The sequence below is a fragment of the Toxotes jaculatrix genome, chromosome 8, assembly GCF_017976425.1.
Source record: "Toxotes jaculatrix isolate fToxJac2 chromosome 8, fToxJac2.pri, whole genome shotgun sequence".
Lineage (NCBI taxonomy): Eukaryota > Metazoa > Chordata > Actinopteri > Toxotidae > Toxotes > Toxotes jaculatrix.
Genome location: NC_054401.1, coordinates 3,270,458 through 3,291,570, shown reverse-complemented (window position 1 = coordinate 3,291,570; position 21,113 = coordinate 3,270,458). Strand labels below are relative to the sequence as shown.

Genomic DNA, 21,113 nt, shown 5'->3' with positions numbered 1-21,113 from the left:
GAAGAGCCACAACAAAGGCTGACATGTAAATGCAGGTTTACAGTGTCAGTCAAGCAGCAATGGAAACTGCTGTAAAAAAAATCTGTCAAAATATTTTTTAGAAAAAGTGTGAACGAGGCAGAACCTGTAAAGAATACGCAGAGGAGCCGCTGTACCAGAAATGATTACCTCTGTATCACTGTGTGTTTAATTGTCTGCTGTGTTATGTTTAAAATCAAAAACTAAAACTAAGCAACAAAGAGAGTAACCATACAGAAAGCAACAGCCATTGCTCCATTGCTGTCAATGTGCAGATTGGAGTCCTGTATGAGAACTATTCGCACAGCTGCATTCAATAGACTATAAACTATCCGTTACATAATGCAGTATAAACTGAACATACCTCCTCTGGATTGTATTTAGCCAACACGCCATCTCCATGGAACTCCTGCAGCACATCCTTCAGCTTCTTGGTTGAGTCTGTGCAAAAACATTGAGGGCATGTTAGTGTATTTGTGTGTTGTGTTCCACCGTTTATGTTTCATAAATCTGGCTTCCTCTTCCAGTGAGTAGTGATATTAAACATTCATTTGCAGCACTATACTCAGCAAGCCATGCTATGTACGGAGATTATACGGTTTAAACTAGAAATACAAATCATTTGTTACTGCAAATGATTTTCTTCTTGAAAATTTACGGCGTCTGCAGGGACACGCACCCCCATCAGTGAGTCAGCTGAGGTCGCGTCAGAAATAATATATGGACGTGTTATTTTTGGGAACTTTATTTCCAATAGTGAGATGAGAAGATCGAAATCAATCTCACACAAAATAGGAAAATGGAGACCAGTTGTGGTTAGCCTAGCTTTACATTAACACGACACAGCTGGCCTGGCTCTGTCCAAAGTGGGAAAACAAACTCCAACCACCAACTCAAACACAAAGTTCATTAATTAACAAATGTGAAAAGTAAATCTCATGATTTCTGGATGGGACACCTGCTGGATCGATGTCCTGGTGAACCACAGTGAGGTGTAATGTCTACATGCAGCTTTGCAGAGTCTTATCATCACAATGAGGTTACCAGGTTTTGCTATTATTGCGTCTCTATAGAAACCAAAACCACCAAGTGTATCTGGAAACTTGCACTAAGGCTGGAGACACTGCACATAAGGACTGGGCAGAAGGATAAACCGTTGTTTGTCAAGAAATTAGTCCAGAATATAAACTCCCCCTAAAACCACAATTTGATGTTTTTATATTTGTTGTTTATAAGCAGGATAAATGAACGGGATATGTGTTAATATAGAGAGCTTCAGAGGTGTTGGTCGGCATATTTCTGAACTTTGAACAGAGCCATTTAAGCTGCTTCCAGTCTTTATGTCAAGCAAACTGACCTCATCCTGATCAGGCAAAACACTTTAAGAGAGCAATATTGATCTTCTCACTGGAATAGTATTCCTCAAAACGCTGGACTTTAAGGACATAAAAATACCAATGACATGAACATAGCATTGCCAATGGAAAAACAAAACTACAGTGGACTACAGTGCTATAAAAAATACACATCAACTTGTTTCGGGAATGATCTCATTAATGTTATTTGCTTGAAACAAGACAGAGTGAGAAAAACTGCTGCGCAACGAATCTAGAAAACATTAAATTGTTCTAAAAACAGGCTGAAATAATGTGAATGCACTGGTGGATGTTTCAGGAAAAGAAGGGGGCTGTGTTTTAGCACTCAGTTACAGACAAAAATAACTTGATATGAGTTACTGTGATAACTACTGCATGCTGCAGAGCGTTTATGAGCCCTACTGCTAAATCAATTTGCTGCACCACAGACACCAGGTTCTAATGTTACTGAAGTTAATTAGAGGTACCGTTTTATCACATGCACTGGAGGGTCTGGTTCATCTCGGAGTATAAGCCAGTCCCTGCTCATCACAAATTACATTAAGACGCTTGTTTAAAGTTTGTGTCTCACATTAGCTGCCTTGTCTCCTGCCTCTTCACAGGTCCCAACAAAAGGCTGATCTTTGGTTCCCTCCACTGATGAAATTATGTCTGCTTCTCGAGCAGTTGGGAAAAAATGTTTTTAGAGCTAAAACTCCCACCTGCCATCACGGAGCAGCCAGAGACCCTGAGGTAAAGCTTTTGTTCATAAAACTGCACAGCATGTCACTGATTGATAATCAGCTGGTGTGTTGGGAGCTCTGCCTTGCAGGCAAAGAACAAAGGTGTTGCTTGTCAAAAACTGTGAAACTTGGTAGTGTATTATAAACTCCACAGCATATGTCTTTATAGATGGGGGAAAACACAAAATTAAATTAATTCAGCTTTTGTCTTTCATCAGATTTGAAGCTGAATATGCCAAAAATATCACACCTTAGGCAGACCTGTCTCTAGTTCACTGAGTTACAACACATGAGCTGTAACATCTACTTCATGTTTACATACTGTAGATGCTGTAGAATAAATGTTATAGAAAATGTAAGTATTAGAAAAAAATAATTAGTGGCTGATATTCTGCATCTATTCCGATGTTTCTCTTAACGGCTTTTTGTCGCTTCCTGCACTAATGGCTTCGGATCTTTGATTTTGTCAGGATGCATTGTACCAGCAGTGTCTAGGAATAAGCGAGTGTGTGTCATCATTATTGACCATCTTTATTAGCATGCCGTCTACACAAAACCATTACGGAGCAGAGTGATTATGTATCCACTGATTGCCTGTCACATTCAGCAGGCACCACTGAATTACAATGTCTTTTCTCAATCAGGCTAATGATTTAACCAATGTGTGGCACATAGAAATCAAAGGACAAGTCTCATTTCATGTTTTCTTTTTTTTTTTTTAGCTCCACAAACACACTGAAGATGTTTTTACCTTGAAAGCTAAGGCAGCGCTCTGCTACACTATGCACATTAGTAACAGAAGCTCTAATTGTTGTGAGTCAGATCTTAGGTGCCTGTCCAGGCACACAGCTATTAAAATGTTATGAAAGTGTGTACAGCTCACTTTAATGAGAACGAAGGGAGAAATAGAGTGGGGGGTGAATGGAGAGATAAGGGGGGAAGGTGAGGCGACGCGATGCCCATTGTTGCAGCTCAGAGAGCGGGATATTTTATAACCTGTAGCTGCACAGCGCACAAAGAGTCGCCCGGAGCTCGTTGAAACATGATTATCCAAATCTGTGTGGCACGCACACATGCCTGCACGCACACATCAAGACTCTTCTCTCTCTCTCTCGCCGCTTTGCTTTTTTTCAGTTCGCTCTCTGCTTTTCATTCCCACACAATTTTCATTTCAGGCTACATGGTGAAGCCTCACGTCACAGAAACATGTTCTTGCTTTATTCGACAAACTCCTGAGGCCACCAGCAAAGCAAATATTTGCAAAACATGGAAACAACAACCGCAACTTGATTGGCTCTTGAGTGCAGCATCCGCTAGAGAGAGAGGGAGAGAGAAAGAGAGAGAGCAGGGAAGTCCCTCAGAGTAAGGAACAATGTTGTCACCGGGCACAGAGCAATTAAAGGGAGAAATGTCATTACCAAGTGAAACACTGGTACAAGGGATCCAGGGCAAAAAGCATTAATTATTAAGATTCATACTCGGTGCTCTGAATAGCAAATAAAAGAGACAATGGTTGAAATGGCTTGAAGATGTCACGTTTGGTGCTAAAAATAGCAGAAATATGTTCAACCACTGCTATCATACAAAGAGAGCTGACACAGCAAGCACTTAGGATCTAAAAAAAAAGAAAAAAAAAGAAGAAGTTGCACTCTATTTCTTGTCCACAGTTAGTTTCACCATTTGTCTTCCTACAAACGATTCACTGTGACTGGCGTTTTGTGTTTCCAAAGCTGGTCCAAAACGATGTGTGGGTGGTGCACAACATCCTGCGGTCAGCCTGCCAGGTATCGTCATATTTTCCGTCCCTGGTACCGTTTCAAATGATGAAATGTGTCAACATCTTGGAGCGTAACATAAACTCCAGGCATCCCGAGCACAGTCTGGTGAGCAGGGGAGCCATTTGTTGGGTTGCAAATGAATCATTTAGAGCTCAAACAGCACCACACAGATTAAATGCTTGAGCAGCTTGAGCTTCCTACATCAGTACGACGAACATGCAACCGGCAGTTACATCGTCAAAATTTTATCATTAGACTTAGGGGATGTTTGAGATTAACCGAATTGCGCCGCAGTTTACAGCAGACACAGGAACACTCTTGTTACTGGTGGTTTGATGCTATCAGAAAGAATTTGTGTTTCTGTGTGTTTTGGTGTGCTGGGTTTTCTGTGAATGCACATTTGTCTCCCTGTGTGAGGAGGGTTACCGAAGATGTGAGAGCAGAAATCTGACTCATGCCAACTTTTCCAACCACCCAGACTGATGAAGTGAAAATTTACCTCAAGTCAAAACACTCAACAAACTTTTGTGAACTGGGGGAAACTGCACAGACACGAGGTTGTGAGGTGAAGAACACTTCAGCATTTTGGTAAAAAAGATAATGAATTTCATATCAGTGTAAGAGTTTAGTCCAGCAGCTTAGCACAAACAGCTAACATTCAGCAAAAGAGGAAAACTACACTTCTCAAAAGCATCTTATTTCCAAGTTGTTTGACTCGTTTAGTCAGTTTCTAGTTAAAAACAGGTTGAAGATTTAAAAATGAAAAGTTTTCTGCTGTTAGCAGCAACTGTTGACTAGAGAGTCAGTTCCTACAATGGCTGCCTGAAGGTGCAACCTGGAAAATGGCTGTTCACACAGAGAGAGAGAGGTCTTTCAGGAAAAAAATACAGAACCTCCTTAACAGCATTAGACACAAAAAGAGAGTACCTCTCTTACTCACACTGAGTATATTCCTGCAGCAGGGCAAATTCAGCTGGGGTCAGCGTGACCCATTTGTCCTGGCTGCTCATTGTGTTCAGGCCTCGCCTCTTTGTCCGCCAAGCATTCCCCGGGCAGCAGCAGCACAGTGGGGCGTCACACTAGAAAACAACAATAGACATCAGATCACCTGCCCCATTAACAGCCGCAGACATCTCTTTTTACTTAATGGCGGTGAAAATGATGAAGCAGGTTAAATGCACCAGCTCTGGCTGAATTGACACAGAGCTGGGGATGATTGTTGTTCGGAACGAGAGCCTGAAACCAAACAGTTTTTGGCGGATTTTAAAAGGTCAGAAATAGATTTAACAATACATATTGATAAATCAAAAGATCATTTTGTGTCAGCCCGTGCAGCACTGATATTTCGGACATGTGAGATTTCCCTGTTCTGCTGCCTGCCTGCTTCTCCTCCAGCAGCTGTCACCACAACGCTCGTCAGCATGACAGCCAAAATATCCCTTTGCCTCTTGATCATCATGTTTGTCAAAGTTGGTGCAACTACTTGACATTTCAGACGATGACGTTCACACTTGTCAGCCGGTGTAAGATCAAGAATTAAATGTTTATCACGAGACAGAGAACAGAATCCACCATAATTAGAAGTTGATGAACAGCTCAGCTGTTTGGTTTATGGTGCAGCATCATGAAATGTTTGCAACAAATGGACGAGTCCTTGTATGAAAAGAAGAAAAAAAGCTTAATTTGGGCATTAAAAGCATTCAAAGCTGCATTGGAGCTGCTTTTCAAACGACCTTGCATCAGCCTGACTGGTTGCTATGATGACAACATGATCGAGTTCAAGCTAAATGGGCTTTTGTAGGCTGGTACTTATATTTTTGAGCTGAGTCCAATATCCAGTGTTTCATTAGAGGTAAATTAGAAGCTGTCAGTTTTTCTGCCAGAACTGCATTTTTGCCAGAATCTATTAAAACAGCATTTAGGCCATCATGGCACTCACAAAATTTTAAGGTCTGCAGCTGTTTCAAGGGAAAATGATGCACTTGGGGGGGGGGAAGAGAAAACACAAAGCATCCATTTCAGTTTCAGAGTTTCATTTCAGGTTTTACAGCTTTGTATTATGAAGCTGTGACAAGGGAAGAACCTTCACCATGTCAGCGGGTGGATAACATGCCTCACGGATATTTGCCATTTCATAAAAGCCAGGTGTCAACCTAATATTTTGTATTGTCAAGCTGATTGAACACAGACAGTATGTCACTGCTGAGCTGCACTGATTAGTACGACATCACGGTTCTGCTGCTCAGATTTATATGACCTCGCTTTCCCTCTTGTTTCTGTAGAGTGACTGCGTATGTAATTGTATGTTTGTGTAGGTGTCACTGAGGCATCTGTGTGGGTGCGCATATGTGTATTAGTACTTGTGTGTGTGTATGTGTGTATCATTGCCCCAATTACTGGGAACCCTGGATCAACAAGTGGTTATGTTCATTCATGTGGAGAATGTCTGTGCCTGTGTGTAACTAATAAACACTGAGGTACTTTTAGTGAAGCATAAATGTGTCTGATTTAATTTGGACTCATGTGTCTATGTGTGCCTGTGTTCATGCAAGTGTGCGTGTGCATCCATGCGCGAATACACGTGCAGAAAATTCCCTCGTGACACCACGTTTTACCTTGACGAATCCCTGCAGGAAAAGGTGACTGACATTAAAAAAAAAAAAAGCTGTGGAAATTATTAACAGATGATCATTATTATTATATAGACTCAACAGAAAAGGGAAAGTCAACACAGCGCAGTCCACACAATGTGCAGCCACCACTGTTGCTGTGTTAACACGCTGGGTGCGTGGGAACCAGCCTCCCTCGCATAAACTTTGATCTGCCTCTGGAGCTGAAACTAGAAGCAGCTCTGCAACATCTTATTTAATGTTTCACACAGACAGCAAAAAAGGAGCTGATGGAGAATCTTCTCATTTATCTCATCTATCCCCAGTGAGTCTGATTCCAACACGGTGATGCCGTCATATAGTACTGATGCGTGCAGTATGTTCCTGCTGTGCAGTGCGCTGTGATCATCCACTCTCTCTTTCTGGCGTAGCCTAACTGCAGTGCATCCTCAAAACACTCGGCTGGCATCCTTTAAACAATCAAAATCCAGCTCCACAAATGTGATCAGATCAGCTTCACTGTCCTCCAGGGGTGCAGTCAGGAGACTCAACAGCCAGCACGGGTCCATGCGCAACACCCCACTGACAGAAGATCTCAGCCGAGACACCACCAATGCCATGACACAACATGCAGCACAGAAGTGGCCATTGCGACATAGAGCGCCGTGGATGAGATGAGATATCAACATGCGGCTCACCTGCTGCAGCACTGGAGTTAACCACCAAGAGGGGAAGAGGGAGGAGTCCTCCGGCAGATGTTTTCAGATGAAGCTTCTCACTCTCATCCCCGCCGTATCCTCCTGTGGATCTTCTCTCATCTGCAAGGCAAGAGAGGGTGTTTGGAATTAGATGGAGTATGGGAGTGCGTACATATGTGTGAAAGAGAGGAGGTGAAGGAGAAGGAGAAGGAGGAGGAGCAGCAGCAGCAGCAACAGCAGCTCTCTCTCAGTGTATGAGTATGTGGATGGGGTAGTGTTTGTTTTTCTCCGGCGGTGTCTGGTCAGAGCAGCATCGCCAGGGATGTGGAGTGGTGAGAGAGAGAGAGAGAGAGAGGGAGAGAGAGAGAGAGCACAATTACCCAACACTGCGCTGCCTGCAATGATCAGTTTCCATACTCCCGCTCGCTCACGTCACATCCCTCCATCCCCCCCCTCAGTCGCTCTGGTCCTCACCTTCCCCTCCCTTCCCTGAAAAACCCTGAGGTCTTATACTCTCCTTCTTCTTTCTCTCTCTCTACTACTCCCCACCTCCCTCCTCCTTTCAAGCCATCTCTACCCCAGTCACTGTGGCACGCATCAGCCAGCCACATTAGCATTCAACACGACAGGCGGTAAGTGCAGCAACCTGTGGGATATCTCCTCCAGAGGGCTGAGAGAAGGCGGGAAAAAGGGAAAGATAAAGACAGAGAGGGCGGAGAGGGCGGGGGCTGAAGAACACAGAAAGACGAAAACATGAGAAATGGGGACAAATGCGGAGAGACAGGGAGTGGATGAAGATGATGCGGGGGGACAGGAGGTGGAGGAGGATGGATGCTGTTTGTGACCAGATTTCTTCACAAAAACATGACATCAAGGAGATTCAAAAGCATTCATACAGAGAACACACACTAATTTATACAACTACCTACACACTCTACGTCTTCATTACAAAAATGAAACACAATCTATAGATACCCGGGTTCCAGATCTTTACGACACAGAAATGAAAAATCTTGACAGTGTCCAAAATCACTCCCCATTTACTATTTGGTGCACAACATTTACACATTATACAGTGCCTTCAAAAACACTGCAATGGAAAGAAAAGGGGGATCAGGGTTAGTGTTATTACCGTTGCGCAACACAGCATTTTTTAGTAATGGTATAAAATTATGATGATTTGCAATATAAAGACACCTCGGCTTTCCATCTACATAAAGGACTTAAGGTGTGGAGCAGTCTGAGATGGTGGTAAGTCCCCAAGATACTGGAGAAGAGGAGGTATAATGAAGCATTTTGAGCATTTTCAAAATGTGTTGTCCACACTGTGGGATCTGTGCTGGCTTGACCGTAGAACAATAAAACCAAAAAATAAATAAATAAATAAATAAATAAAACTAATAAATAAATTTTAAAAAACGACTACCTTTCAAAGCAGTCACATCTCAAAGGATAAACTAACCTTTTTCTTCAGCATAATTTCGTTTATAAATGAAGCTACAGCTGCTTCAGGCAAAATGCGTTCATCCTTCATTAATATTCCAAACAGTGTCATTGACATTTTAGGCATTTCGCTGACACTCTTATCCAGAGAGATGCATGATGAGTGCACACGCTGAAATGAACTCGGATTCTTAGGTGGCCTCACTGCCAAAGCAATCAATAGTAATGAAGCCAGAGGTTAGAGCCACAGCGTCAACACATGGAACATAAGAAATCTCTCCAGTTAGCACAGAGTGGTCTTACACTGAGAAACAAAAAGAACCATTGGGAAATGAGAACGCCAGCGTGTTTTAGAAAATGTGATTCAAGAGAGTGTTTATGAAAAACATTACTTTAACATGAAGTAGATCAATAAAGCACAAAACAAATCAATAGAAGCAATAAATATTTATAACAGCACAAGCATTTAAAAACCATGTGTATGTAAATACACACTGGACACACACAAATGTACATACATGCTATACAGACTACATTATCTCAGATGTATAATGGTATTGACCCCAAAGTTCAGTCAGCATAATAAAAAAAGCCGTATGTCTCACAGATCGAACATGTTTCCCAGAAATTATGTTTGTATCTGACTAATTTGCAACAGCGAACGTGTGAGAAATCAATGCGACCCAAATCCTTTTTCTTAATCAGCATATCAGGGAGATGTTTCATTAATGACTCTCTATGCAAAGTTGGAAAATATTTACATGGAACATAACTGCAAAGTGTTTATTGATAATGAATTTCATCGGGTGCACAGACTCTTTAAGTAAGACTGACGGGACTTGACTACCTCTGCAACCGCTATTTTCTACAAGACCACGAGCCAGACACTTAACCTCCAGCTACTCCAGTGGAACTGCTGGGTAGTATAAATGTTTAGCTTTGTGGAGCATATGTTCACAGCAAAACCGTTCTGCAGGAGACATAAAGGTTACTCAATAACAGTTTCTGCCCTGCTGTTCTGTCTTTCAGACAAGGCTGTAAGAAGAAAAGAGACTTGAGCTATAAGCATGCTGCTTCCTGGAACAAACCTAATATCTCCAATTCATTTACCAGCTCACCTTTAGATAACCTTTACATGCCTCACACCGTTTACGTAGCCTCCCACCTACAGGAACCACAGTTTAATCTGACCCACCAGCCTCAGCATGGATTGAGTTTCATGAAAGATCGCTGAACAATGACCCAGATATGGTCAGTGTGTGCGTGTGTGTGTGGGCTGACCAGTGTGCCAATAACGTTTGTGTTTTAGTGCTGCCTCCAGGCCGTCTCTGTAGGTCATGTGGGTGTTTACATTTGTGTCACAGGGGCAGAAGCAGCTGAAATATTGACATGTCCTTCACATGTGACTGTCAGTGGGTAACAACGGGGGATCTGCTCGTCAGTGACAAGCAGCTCGCATCTGACATTTCATCTATTTCAGAGGATTTAGATCATTAAATGACTTTAAATAAATGAGGGAATTCAAATTGCTCACCTGTTGAGGAGGAAATACCATTGCCTGTGGTTTATTATCAGGCTTAATCTTTATTTGGTTCTGAGTTTTTTTTTTTAACAACTTAGTGGCAGTGCAATAATCTGCAAACGAAACACTGACAATTATCTTGTAAAAGTTTTTATGAATGAATGTCAGAGCAACATTAGCCTTCATTTGGAGTTGTATTTCTGCCCACCTGATGAATGTAAGTTCAATATTTACTCTTCTCCAACAGCTCCTGAGAGAAATACCTTGTTGTTTAGCTGCTAAATGCTCCTCTTGTTCATTAGCCTGTCTCTAACTGTATCCAGGTAGTTGACAGCAGCCAGCTTGAAAACGGCTGTTTACAAAAAAGAGCTTGAGAAAATTTAAGGTCCACACCAGCACTTTAATTTTTAAATATTTTATGAGCATAAGGCTAAAATTTGCAATAATTCTGTCTTAATCACCTATAATTAAAGAGAAACAATGGCATAGTGTAAACATATATGCCTAAAATAAACATCTCACGAAGATGTGAAAGCACATTCTCTGAAATGTTGTGCGGTTAGTCAGTTTCTCACAAAGCCCAGGCACTATAAAGCACAGTTCTTGATATAGAGTGCATTGTGACTACACTCCACCTTGTAAACAACAATAAAAACATCCCTCTCAGTGCTTAGTTCTTTGTACAGGATGTGCAGATGCGTTTAACATGCAGCTGACACAAAAGATGCGCGTCACTGCTGAGTGCATCAGACCTGCATCATCAGGAAGTCTCATGAGGTCATTATGCATGTGGGTCAGAGACACTGGACGCAGATTAGAGTTACAGACTACACCACAGCCTGCCATCAATGAAAACTGAAATCTGATCCTTCTGTCTCCATAAAAAGACTGAAACATACAGTCACTGTTTTCGTGTCCTGCTCATTGCGGGAGTTTTAGTCTCTCCGAGCGATCTGATCTGTGTGCAGATATAATCTCACTGACTCAATCAAACCAGCAGTGGCGGCTCCTGACAAATCTCTGTTCAACCACTAGCTAGATGGCAGCATCAGACATGAATTGTACATACTGTACAATATTTTTGTATAGCTACATCAAGTTCATAGTTAATTTCTTAAGTACAATTATTTTAGTTCTACGATGAAACACTTCCACTGTGGCCATTAACAGATACATTGTCATCTACTAGTTTTCCCTCATTTATACCTCTGAAAGTGAAAAAAGCCCTGCTTTACAATTAATCACAACAATCCCATTGTCTTTATCTGACAGCATTTTATTTTAGGTGCAGCAGTTGTTTCGATGAATGAAATCAATGTTGGCATATCCTACTATTTACTCTATATACAGTCATCATCACAGTAATCATGGCAACACACTTAAGAGAATGATGCCATATTGAAAATCAAATCTTCACAGAGCATATTCAGTGTACCCAGTGATATTCAGCTGGAAATGTGCAACCAATACTACGATTTACAATTCAACATTTAGAGAGTACAATAACAAGACCGTTTATAACCGTTCTTCAAACGCCTCCTCTAGCGACGCCACTAAGACGACCAGTCCACGAAAAATCCCGGTGTTGCTGGACCTCTCGATTTCATCCTTGCCTCGCAAAGCTAACTCAAACACGCCACAGAATTTGACACAGTCAATATGGCGGCCTAGAAAATTGCGGTTCTTACTCACCTCATCGTTGTGATGACACACAGTTATCGTGTAGCTCTCACCCAACTGTGTGGCGATGTTAACTCTTCCAAAAGACCAACATTTCAGGCAGATGTCCATGTACATCTTCGATGTTCCATGTTTTCTCACTTTCTCCGAGAGATGGAGCGTGTAGGTGACACCCGTGCCGGTGTCTGTGTTTCCATCCGGGTGAATAAGAAGGCACGGGTTAGCAGAACAGCGCGTTAGCTACTTCGCATCTTGCTAGCCACGTCTTCCGCTCATACCAGCTCCGTGAAAATCCGCGGCTGTAGGTTCTCCCCGGCTTTGAGGACACCTGCTTGGTATTTAAATTTGGTCTGGGTGGTCCTGATTCTTTGATAGCCAGTTTATCTTGATTTCTCCGACGACAGAATGGTAATTCCCGCAATGACACGATGGAGTTGATCGATCGAGCTGCAATGCAAGCCATGCTGCTCTTGAACGTGAACACCACGCGAATGTGCACTGTGCTTTGTCGGCAGAGGAGCACGTGACTTCATCAGTGCGTATGACGAAAGCGCGTTGGGGCAAGCCCTCCGGAGCTCATAGAAATGCATTGCAGGGTCTGCAGTTCGAAAAAAAAAAAAAAAAACCCGTAACATGTAAGTCTATGAGAGCGCCTGGGGCGATTTTAAATCTGAGTGAAATCGCCCCTGGGGGCTGCTGATTGGACAATGATATTCACGCTCCTGATTGGACAATAATATTCAGGCTGCTGATTGGAGAATGATATTCAGGCCAGTGGCGGTTTTTGGCACGGGCGAACCGGACAGCCGGCCGGGGCGGCATCACACGGGGGGCGGCACAACCACGTGAAAAAAAATCATCTGCGCCGCTAAGCTGTTTTCTATTATCTATCATATTACTGTGTGGGGAATTGGCAAATCGGCGCAGTCCCCATCTCCCACTATGCACCACCAGCATATGCATGTAGAAACGGCACCCTGACTCAGGTGACTTTTTGAACAGTTCTAACAGAATAATTGTCAGTATATGGTAATGCTACTTTTTAGTAAAATTCCGAGCACTTACTGAATGACATATATGGTTTGTATTGTGTTGCCTTCAGGTGCTCATTGTAAATGTGGGCACTGAAGGATTCGGATTTTCCATAATCCCTGCGTTAATTCAGACACCCTGGCCTCTGGTCAGGGTGTCGCCTTCTACAGCCATACAATGAGACACCCTGGCCTCTGGTCAGGGTGTCGCCTTCTACAGCCATACAATGAGACACCCTGGCCTCTGGTCAGGGTGTCGCCTTCTACAGCCATACAATGAGACACCCTGGCCTCTGGTCAGGGTGTCGCCTTCTACAGCCATACAATGAGACACCCTGGCCTCTGGTCAGGGTGTCGCCTTCTACAGCCATACAATGAGACACCCTGGCCTCTGGTCAGGGTGTCGCCTTCTACAGCCATACAATGAGACACCCTGGCCTCTGGTCAGGGTGTCGCCTTCTACAGCCATACAATGAGACACCCTGGCCTCTGGTCAGGGTGTCGCCTTCTACAGCCATACAATGAGACACCCTGGCCTCTGGTCAGGGTGTCGCCTTCTACAGCCATACAATGAGACACCCTGGCCTCTGGTCAGGGTGTCGCCTTCTACAGCCATACAATGAGACACCCTGGCCTCTGGTCAGGGTGTCGCCTTCTACAGCCATACAATGAGACACCCTGGCCTCTGGTCAGGGTGTCGCCTTCTACAGCCATACAATGAGACACCCTGGCCTCTGGTCAGGGTGTCGCCTTCTACAGCCATACAATGAGACACCCTGGCCTCTGGTCAGGGTGTCGCCTTCTACAGCCATACAATGAGACACCCTGGCCTCTGGTCAGGGTGTCGCCTTCTACAGCCATACAATGAGACACCCTGGCCTCTGGTCAGGGTGTCGCCTTCTACAGCCATACAATGAGACACCCTGGCCTCTGGTCAGGGTGTCGCCTTCTACAGCCATACAATGAGACACCCTGGCCTCTGGTCAGGGTGTCGCCTTCTACAGCCATACAATGAGACACCCTGGCCTCTGGTCAGGGTGTCGCCTTCTACAGCCATACAATGAGACACCCTGGCCTCTGGTCAGGGTGTCGCCTTCTACAGCCATACAATGAGACACCCTGGCCTCTGGTCAGGGTGTCGCCTTCTACAGCCATACAATGAGACACCCTGGCCTCTGGTCAGGGTGTCGCCTTCTACAGCCATACAATGAGACACCCTGGCCTCTGGTCAGGGTGTCGCCTTCTACAGCCATACAATGAGACACCCTGGCCTCTGGTCAGGGTGTCGCCTTCTACAGCCATACAATGAGACACCCTGGCCTCTGGTCAGGGTGTCGCCTTCTACAGCCATACAATGAGACACCCTGGCCTCTGGTCAGGGTGTCGCCTTCTACAGCCATACAATGAGACACCCTGGCCTCTGGTCAGGGTGTCGCCTTCTACAGCCATACAATGAGACACCCTGGCCTCTGGTCAGGGTGTCGCCTTCTACAGCCATACAATGAGACACCCTGGCCTCTGGTCAGGGTGTCGCCTTCTACAGCCATACAATGAGACACCCTGGCCTCTGGTCAGGGTGTCGCCTTCTACAGCCATACAATGAGACACCCTGGCCTCTGGTCAGGGTGTCGCCTTCTACAGCCATACAATGAGACACCCTGGCCTCTGGTCAGGGTGTCGCCTTCTACAGCCATACAATGAGACACCCTGGCCTCTGGTCAGGGTGTCGCCTTCTACAGCCATACAATGAGACACCCTGGCCTCTGGTCAGGGTGTCGCCTTCTACAGCCATACAATGAGACACCCTGGCCTCTGGTCAGGGTGTCGCCTTCTACAGCCATACAATGAGACACCCTGGCCTCTGGTCAGGGTGTCGCCTTCTACAGCCATACAATGAGACACCCTGGCCTCTGGTCAGGGTGTCGCCTTCTACAGCCATACAATGAGACACCCTGGCCTCTGGTCAGGGTGTCGCCTTCTACAGCCATACAATGAGACACCCTGGCCTCTGGTCAGGGTGTCGCCTTCTACAGCCATACAATGAGACACCCTGGCCTCTGGTCAGGGTGTCGCCTTCTACAGCCATACAATGAGACACCCTGGCCTCTGGTCAGGGTGTCGCCTTCTACAGCCATACAATGAGACACCCTGGCCTCTGGTCAGGGTGTCGCCTTCTACAGCCATACAATGAGACACCCTTTTGATTTTCCATTGATGCGATGTTAATGTCTAGGTGGTGAATGTTCTGCCTCTGTTAAGCTGTGGTAGTTGATTGCTACTCATGCTAACTACCCAGGAAGGACCAATAAAAAAAGCTCCAAATATAAAAGCTTTAAAAGACCGGGGACGGCTTGAATCCCTCCTGGAGGAAACAGAACATTCATTTATATGAATATGTCAGGGAATATTACATTACAAGCATGACACCTATTACACCGTGGCAATGTTGTTATGGACAGAGTGTTATCCAGTTAATACACACAGCTAATACTGATGCACTGATGATTACAGCTCTTCCTGTGCACCACATATTGCAGCTTGAACCCTCTGCTGAGAGCAGATGGGTTGTAGTGAAGAATAAATATATTGCCATGTACATCAACATTACAACTTGTGAGATCCAATCGAATCGCAGAGAAGGGAGCAGGCAACTCTGTCACCACGACAACCCCACTTCCCACCGCCCCTACCCCCCTCCGACTGTGACAGCAGTCCACAGCACATATATCAATTCTACCCCACTTCTGGCCCTCTGTGCTATAAATAGTAGCCCCTGAGTGTGGAGTCTGGTGCAGAACACCATGTATCATAATGGGACCATTATGTAAGGTCCTGTCCTCTGCATCTACACAGGCTGACCCTGGGTCTTCCTCCCCATGGGGCTGAGGCCAGATTGATGATGGATAGGTAACAGACAGCTGGGTCTCCCTTACTGAGCATACATCCCCAGGCAGAAGTAAAAGAGCATTAAGAGAGAAGAGAGACTGACATTAATGTACAAACACTTAATATCAGCCCAGAGGCATCTGCTGTTTTCAGGAAATCTCTCAGTACGGTAGAAAGGTTTCATTCAAGACTACATGTACAATAAGGACATGAAATTGCTTTCTACTCAGTTTTTTCAAAGCGCAAACATGCTGTATATTTACACAACTCAGAACCACAATCCTGTGTGGCCACGATTGGGCTGCTAAACTCTTTGTTAGAGCGCTGACTTTTTTGAAATTCAAATAAATGGTGTGTTGTAGCCAGTGTACTGTTGGAGCAACTTGTGTATTTTATATACTCTTGTTTTCTTTAACTTGTGTATGTTCATAAGATTAATTATTGTGATGTGTTTTCAATGGGGACATAATGTTGTTTTGTCGCTGGAGTACTCTGACAGACACCAGAACACTGTGTCATGTAAACACCATATGCAGCATTCTGATAATTCTTTGTTGACAGAAAGACACAAAGACGGATGACACATGGATGCTGTTAGAAACATTTTTTCATGTTCCATGTAAATGCCACTTCCCAGATATGATCAAAACCAGGACAAGACTCAAAACCAGGATATTAGCGTGCATTTAAACGCACTCGTAACTAACTGTGGAGCTAATTTATACTTTTGTGAAATTAGAGTCCTTTAAAGTGTGCTAGTTTGTTTTTTTTTACAATATGTTGGTCCGGCTCTCGTTTATGATATTTTTTTGTGATTTGTTATTTGTAAAGCCTTTTACTGAAATTGTCCAGTGGAGTTGGTATCATTCATCTTTCCCACAGACACAGTTATATAATTGGTACAAAAGATTAAGAAGTCCGTCTGCCATGACAAAATGACAGACCTGAACTAATTACAGCTGGTGTTCATAACATAAACCTGTAAGATTATATCATCTGAAAGACTCCAGTGTTTCTGTGTTAAATAACACTGTGGATAATGTTTAAGATTCAAATGGGAATTCTGAATGGGGAAAAACACTTTGCAACTGCATACTGCTTTGTTCAGCCTTCACTGGAAGTGTGTTTAACAAGTTTTATTATATCATCTAAAATGTTATTTCATATTTCAGAGGCTAAATATTAAAACAACTATGGTCACTGATTGATCATTTAGTGCTGTGATCACACAGTCCAGGCGTCATCATCTTTGTTTCTGTTGTCATGACAACTGCGCCAGTACTTAGTCAAGTGTACTAAAGTTCAGATGTGGTACACTAAAACAAATATGAACAAACTGAGGTTGTACATTGTGTATTAAAGATTGTGCTTAAAGCTACTGTGTATAGAATTTGAAAATTCTCAACTTTGGTGCCTCCCAGTGGTTGTACATGTACATGTAATTGTTTTAAAAATAAATTCAGTTAAGTAAATTGTCAGATTTATGCGCAAGTGAGTCCTTACATGTGGCACATTAAGACGTGCTTCGTCACAGATGCTCCACGCCGTCCTCAGGTTCAGACAGAGAACCTGCAGGGCAACGCAGTCCACCAGGTGACACATAGAAATACCGTATGATGACAGAACATCACACACACCTTAATCCACGCATGTCTGTCAACTGTATGTTTGCATGTGCCCCCATCTGCGCATATGTGCAAGTGTATGTAGTGGGGCTTTCCTCTGTCCCTGTGCAGACAGTTGGTGCAAAGCACTGAACTATCATAGGATGAGTCACTGGAGCATTCTGTGGCACTGAGGGAGCAAATCACATTTGTTCACTCTTCCCATCTGCCGTGTAATGAGCAAAAGAGGAGAAAAAAAACAAGGAAATACACAAACAAATAAAATGTTAAGTTAATTTAACTGTTTATACAAAGATAAAACCCATATGTGCAGATTGTAGAATAAACAGAGATTTAAAGTGATAAAACAGAGCTGAACAAAAGTTTAACTAAGAATTGGCAAAATAGCTTTGAGTAGTGACTGCTCTCCAGGGCTGTGGTGAACCAATGTTCAGCAAACATATGGGGGGGCCACAAGAGCCAATTTTTCAAATTTTGTACAGGCAAGTGTCAGGACCTCATCTTTACTGCAATTATGTAAATGTTTACATGCAGCGTGGCCTCAACCCTGATGCACAACTGTCAAACTATGCATTATGGTTGTGTATCTATTCCTGGAGCTCACACATTAAACTCAAAAAAAAAAAAAAAAAAAAAAAAAGAATGACGAAAATACTAACTCACCGTATGTTAGGCAATCTTCTAAGTGACCTGTAAGGTGGAAAAGAAAAAAAAGATGTCATGCAGGTGCAAAGTAACACACACACAAACACACAAACTTTCTCGTTAAGAGCTGAGATGATTGACTCCGCTCTCATTTCTGTATGATAAAAACAAAGCTAGCCTGGCTTAGCTTAACATGGCATCAGCATAGGAGCTCCCAATTATTCAAAATCTTTTTCATGTTATTTTCCAATTTAACTATATTAAACCATCTTAACAACTATGTCAGTTTGACATGGACCTGCTGTAGTAAATACAAGCTGTAATACATGAAACATGGAGATGAAAAAGTGAACAGTCTTGTTTTCATGGAGACGCCTCGCTTCAAAATGTTGTAGATGCACTGACACCAGGTGTACTAATGAGGAAAGTAGGTGCACTAATGAGGAAAGTCAGTGGCAGTTCTACATTGAACTACTCCCTGAGCAACACCCCTCCAAGCGCCCCACCCCCCACCCAAAAAAATAAAAAAGAAAAGACATTTAACACAAACAGCCATGTTTTAACAATATTTATATTAATATTATTATTTATATAACAATCTCCAAAAAAAACAGTCTACAACAGAACAGCTCTGTTTGGAACAGTTGGAACGCGGCCCCATGCCCCCAGGGTCGATGGAGTTTTTGGAAAGGACCCACAATTGTCCCACAATACAACATTGCACCGCGGCCTTTGGTCGCGGTGCAATGTGTTTGACTGCACCAGATGATAATGTGGTTTCACATGGATTAATAATAATAATAATAATAATAATAATAATAATAATAATAATAATAGAAGACCATGTTTGTTATTTTGCTTGGCTGATTGTAACCCTACATAATCTTCACTTATATTTTATGTTGTGAAACATTGAAATGGTGCTGGTACATTCATGAGATGTGCTCTACAAATACAGACTGATGTCATTTTCACATGGCACTGGTGCAAATACAGATTATATCATGGTATGTTTTGGGCTTCGTTGGTAAAGAGGTTTATGTGTACGTGGGTAAAGAGGGTGTGCTTGAAGAACAGGGCAGTGGGTGTGCTTGTGTAACTGTTTATTTGTAACTGAGTTTTTATTAAGAAACAACAGTTTTTCTACAGTTTTTGGACTCAATCGGTTTCTTCTTTTACAAACTATTTCCCCAGCCTTGGAAAAAACCCGTTCAATTGGCACAGATGAGGCTGGGATGTGTGTGTGTGTGTATTTATATGTAATGAATCTATATGTCTTATCTATATCTAATGTTTTTTAGGATTATATATCAATATACCTATCTATATAACTGTTTATCTATATCTATCTATATCTAATTTATATATTATATATCTATTGCTCTATATACACTGATTCTCCAAAAAAACACTATCAACACTACTAACTCTCAAAACACCTAACAAACGCAACAAACCGACATACTCTGCAAAGAAACATTCAAATGACCGCCACTACACAGAGCTATTTTATCTCTGAACACACTCGATTCCGCCACGTGATTCACTTGACAAACCGAACCAATCAGATGAGTCGTATGACGTCCGAAGCACTCACCTGCTTCAAACGTGAGTGACCTCGGTACAGTGGGTCAATAAAACTGACTCATGAGCTACCGCGCATGTGTCGGAGCCTCGAGTGTTAGAGGACCATCAGTAGGGAGGACTTCCACACTCCTCCAACCTAACCACCATCCTGAGTCAGGGTGCCGTTTCTACATGCATATGCTAGTGGTGCATGGTGGGAGATGGGGACGGCGCCGATTTGCCAATTCCCCACACAGTAATATGGTAGATAATAGAAAACAGCTTAGCAGCGCAGATGATTTTTTTTCACGTCCCCCCGTGTGATGCCGCCCCGGGCGACTGTCCGGTTCGCCCGTGCCAAAAAACGCCACTGAGGAAAGTACAATCATGCATTGACTCCAGGTACTGTAGCACATCAAAGGTAGCAGTGGTGGAGTTGTCTGATGCACTCAGGCATTCACAGGTTTTCCTGACCACTGCTGATGTGATTTGTCCTCGACCCAGTGAGCAGAACACATCCTTACGCTGACACAAGCGCTGTGATGATATCGAACTGGCATGCGATTATTTCCATTCACGTCTCGCAGGGAGCAGGCGAGGAGCTGTGTTCCTTACTGTCCTCAGGTGTAGAAAAACTGTTATTTCTTAATAAAAACTCATAAACAGTTACACAAGCACACCCACTGCCCCGTTCTTTGAGCAAACTGCCCTGTTTCAAGCACACCCTTGTACACATAAACCTCTCTACCAACGATGCCCATAACGTACCATGATATAACCTGTATTTGCACCAGTACCATGTGAAAATTACATTACGTCTGTATTTGTAGAGCACATCTCATGAATGTACCAGAACTATTTCAATGTTTCACAACACAATATATAAGTGAAGATTATGTAGGGTTACAATCAGCCAAGCAAAATAACAAACATGGTCTCCTATTATTATTATTATTATTATTATTATTATTATTATTATTATTATTATTATTATTATTATTATTATTAATCCACTTGAAACCACCTTATCATCTGGTGCAGTCAAACAGAAAAGTACTATGTATCTAGCTTCACGATAGTCAGACTTGGAGTCAGACGTGTGTGTTTTGGTTAGGAAAAATCACGTGATTTATGACGTATGAACCACTTTACTGCTTCATTCGGTATCGAAGCCCTGTCATTGGTTTAGTTGTCTTGCAACAATGTAGCGTAAGTTCGATTCCCGTCAGAGCTGCGTGTTATTTAGCTCATGAATTAGACATTTGGAATGAGATCACATTTGCCATCTGGGGACTGAATACCCAGTATTCAACATCTTTTAAGCTATGGACTATTTAGACTTGTATTAGGATAGCTCACGATTCATAACACAAATTATCAGGCCAAGTATATCGCTGTTTCCTACAACAATCAGACGTGTCAAATAATATAGCCTATGTATTTAATATATATATTTAATATTTGTATTTTATTGTGTCAGCTTGAAACCATACAAACATGTAGTGTAGTCGAAC

General features: G+C 43.0%; 1 protein-coding gene across 6 annotated transcripts in view; it reads right to left on the bottom strand.

The window, feature by feature from the left end:
- The window catches only part of dgkb (diacylglycerol kinase, beta), a 47,964-nt gene extending 43,060 nt beyond the window's left edge, over positions 1-4,904 (bottom strand). For all 6 annotated transcript variants that reach the window (XM_041044472.1, XM_041044475.1, XM_041044477.1 and 3 more), the window contains exons 1-2: positions 4,835-4,904; positions 383-459 (exon numbers count right to left, since the gene is read on the bottom strand). In XM_041044472.1, the coding sequence (XP_040900406.1) occupies positions 383-459; positions 4,835-4,904 (147 nt within the window). The remainder of the gene's footprint in view (positions 1-382; positions 460-4,834) is intronic.
- Positions 4,905-21,113: the final 16,209 nt, after the last annotated feature.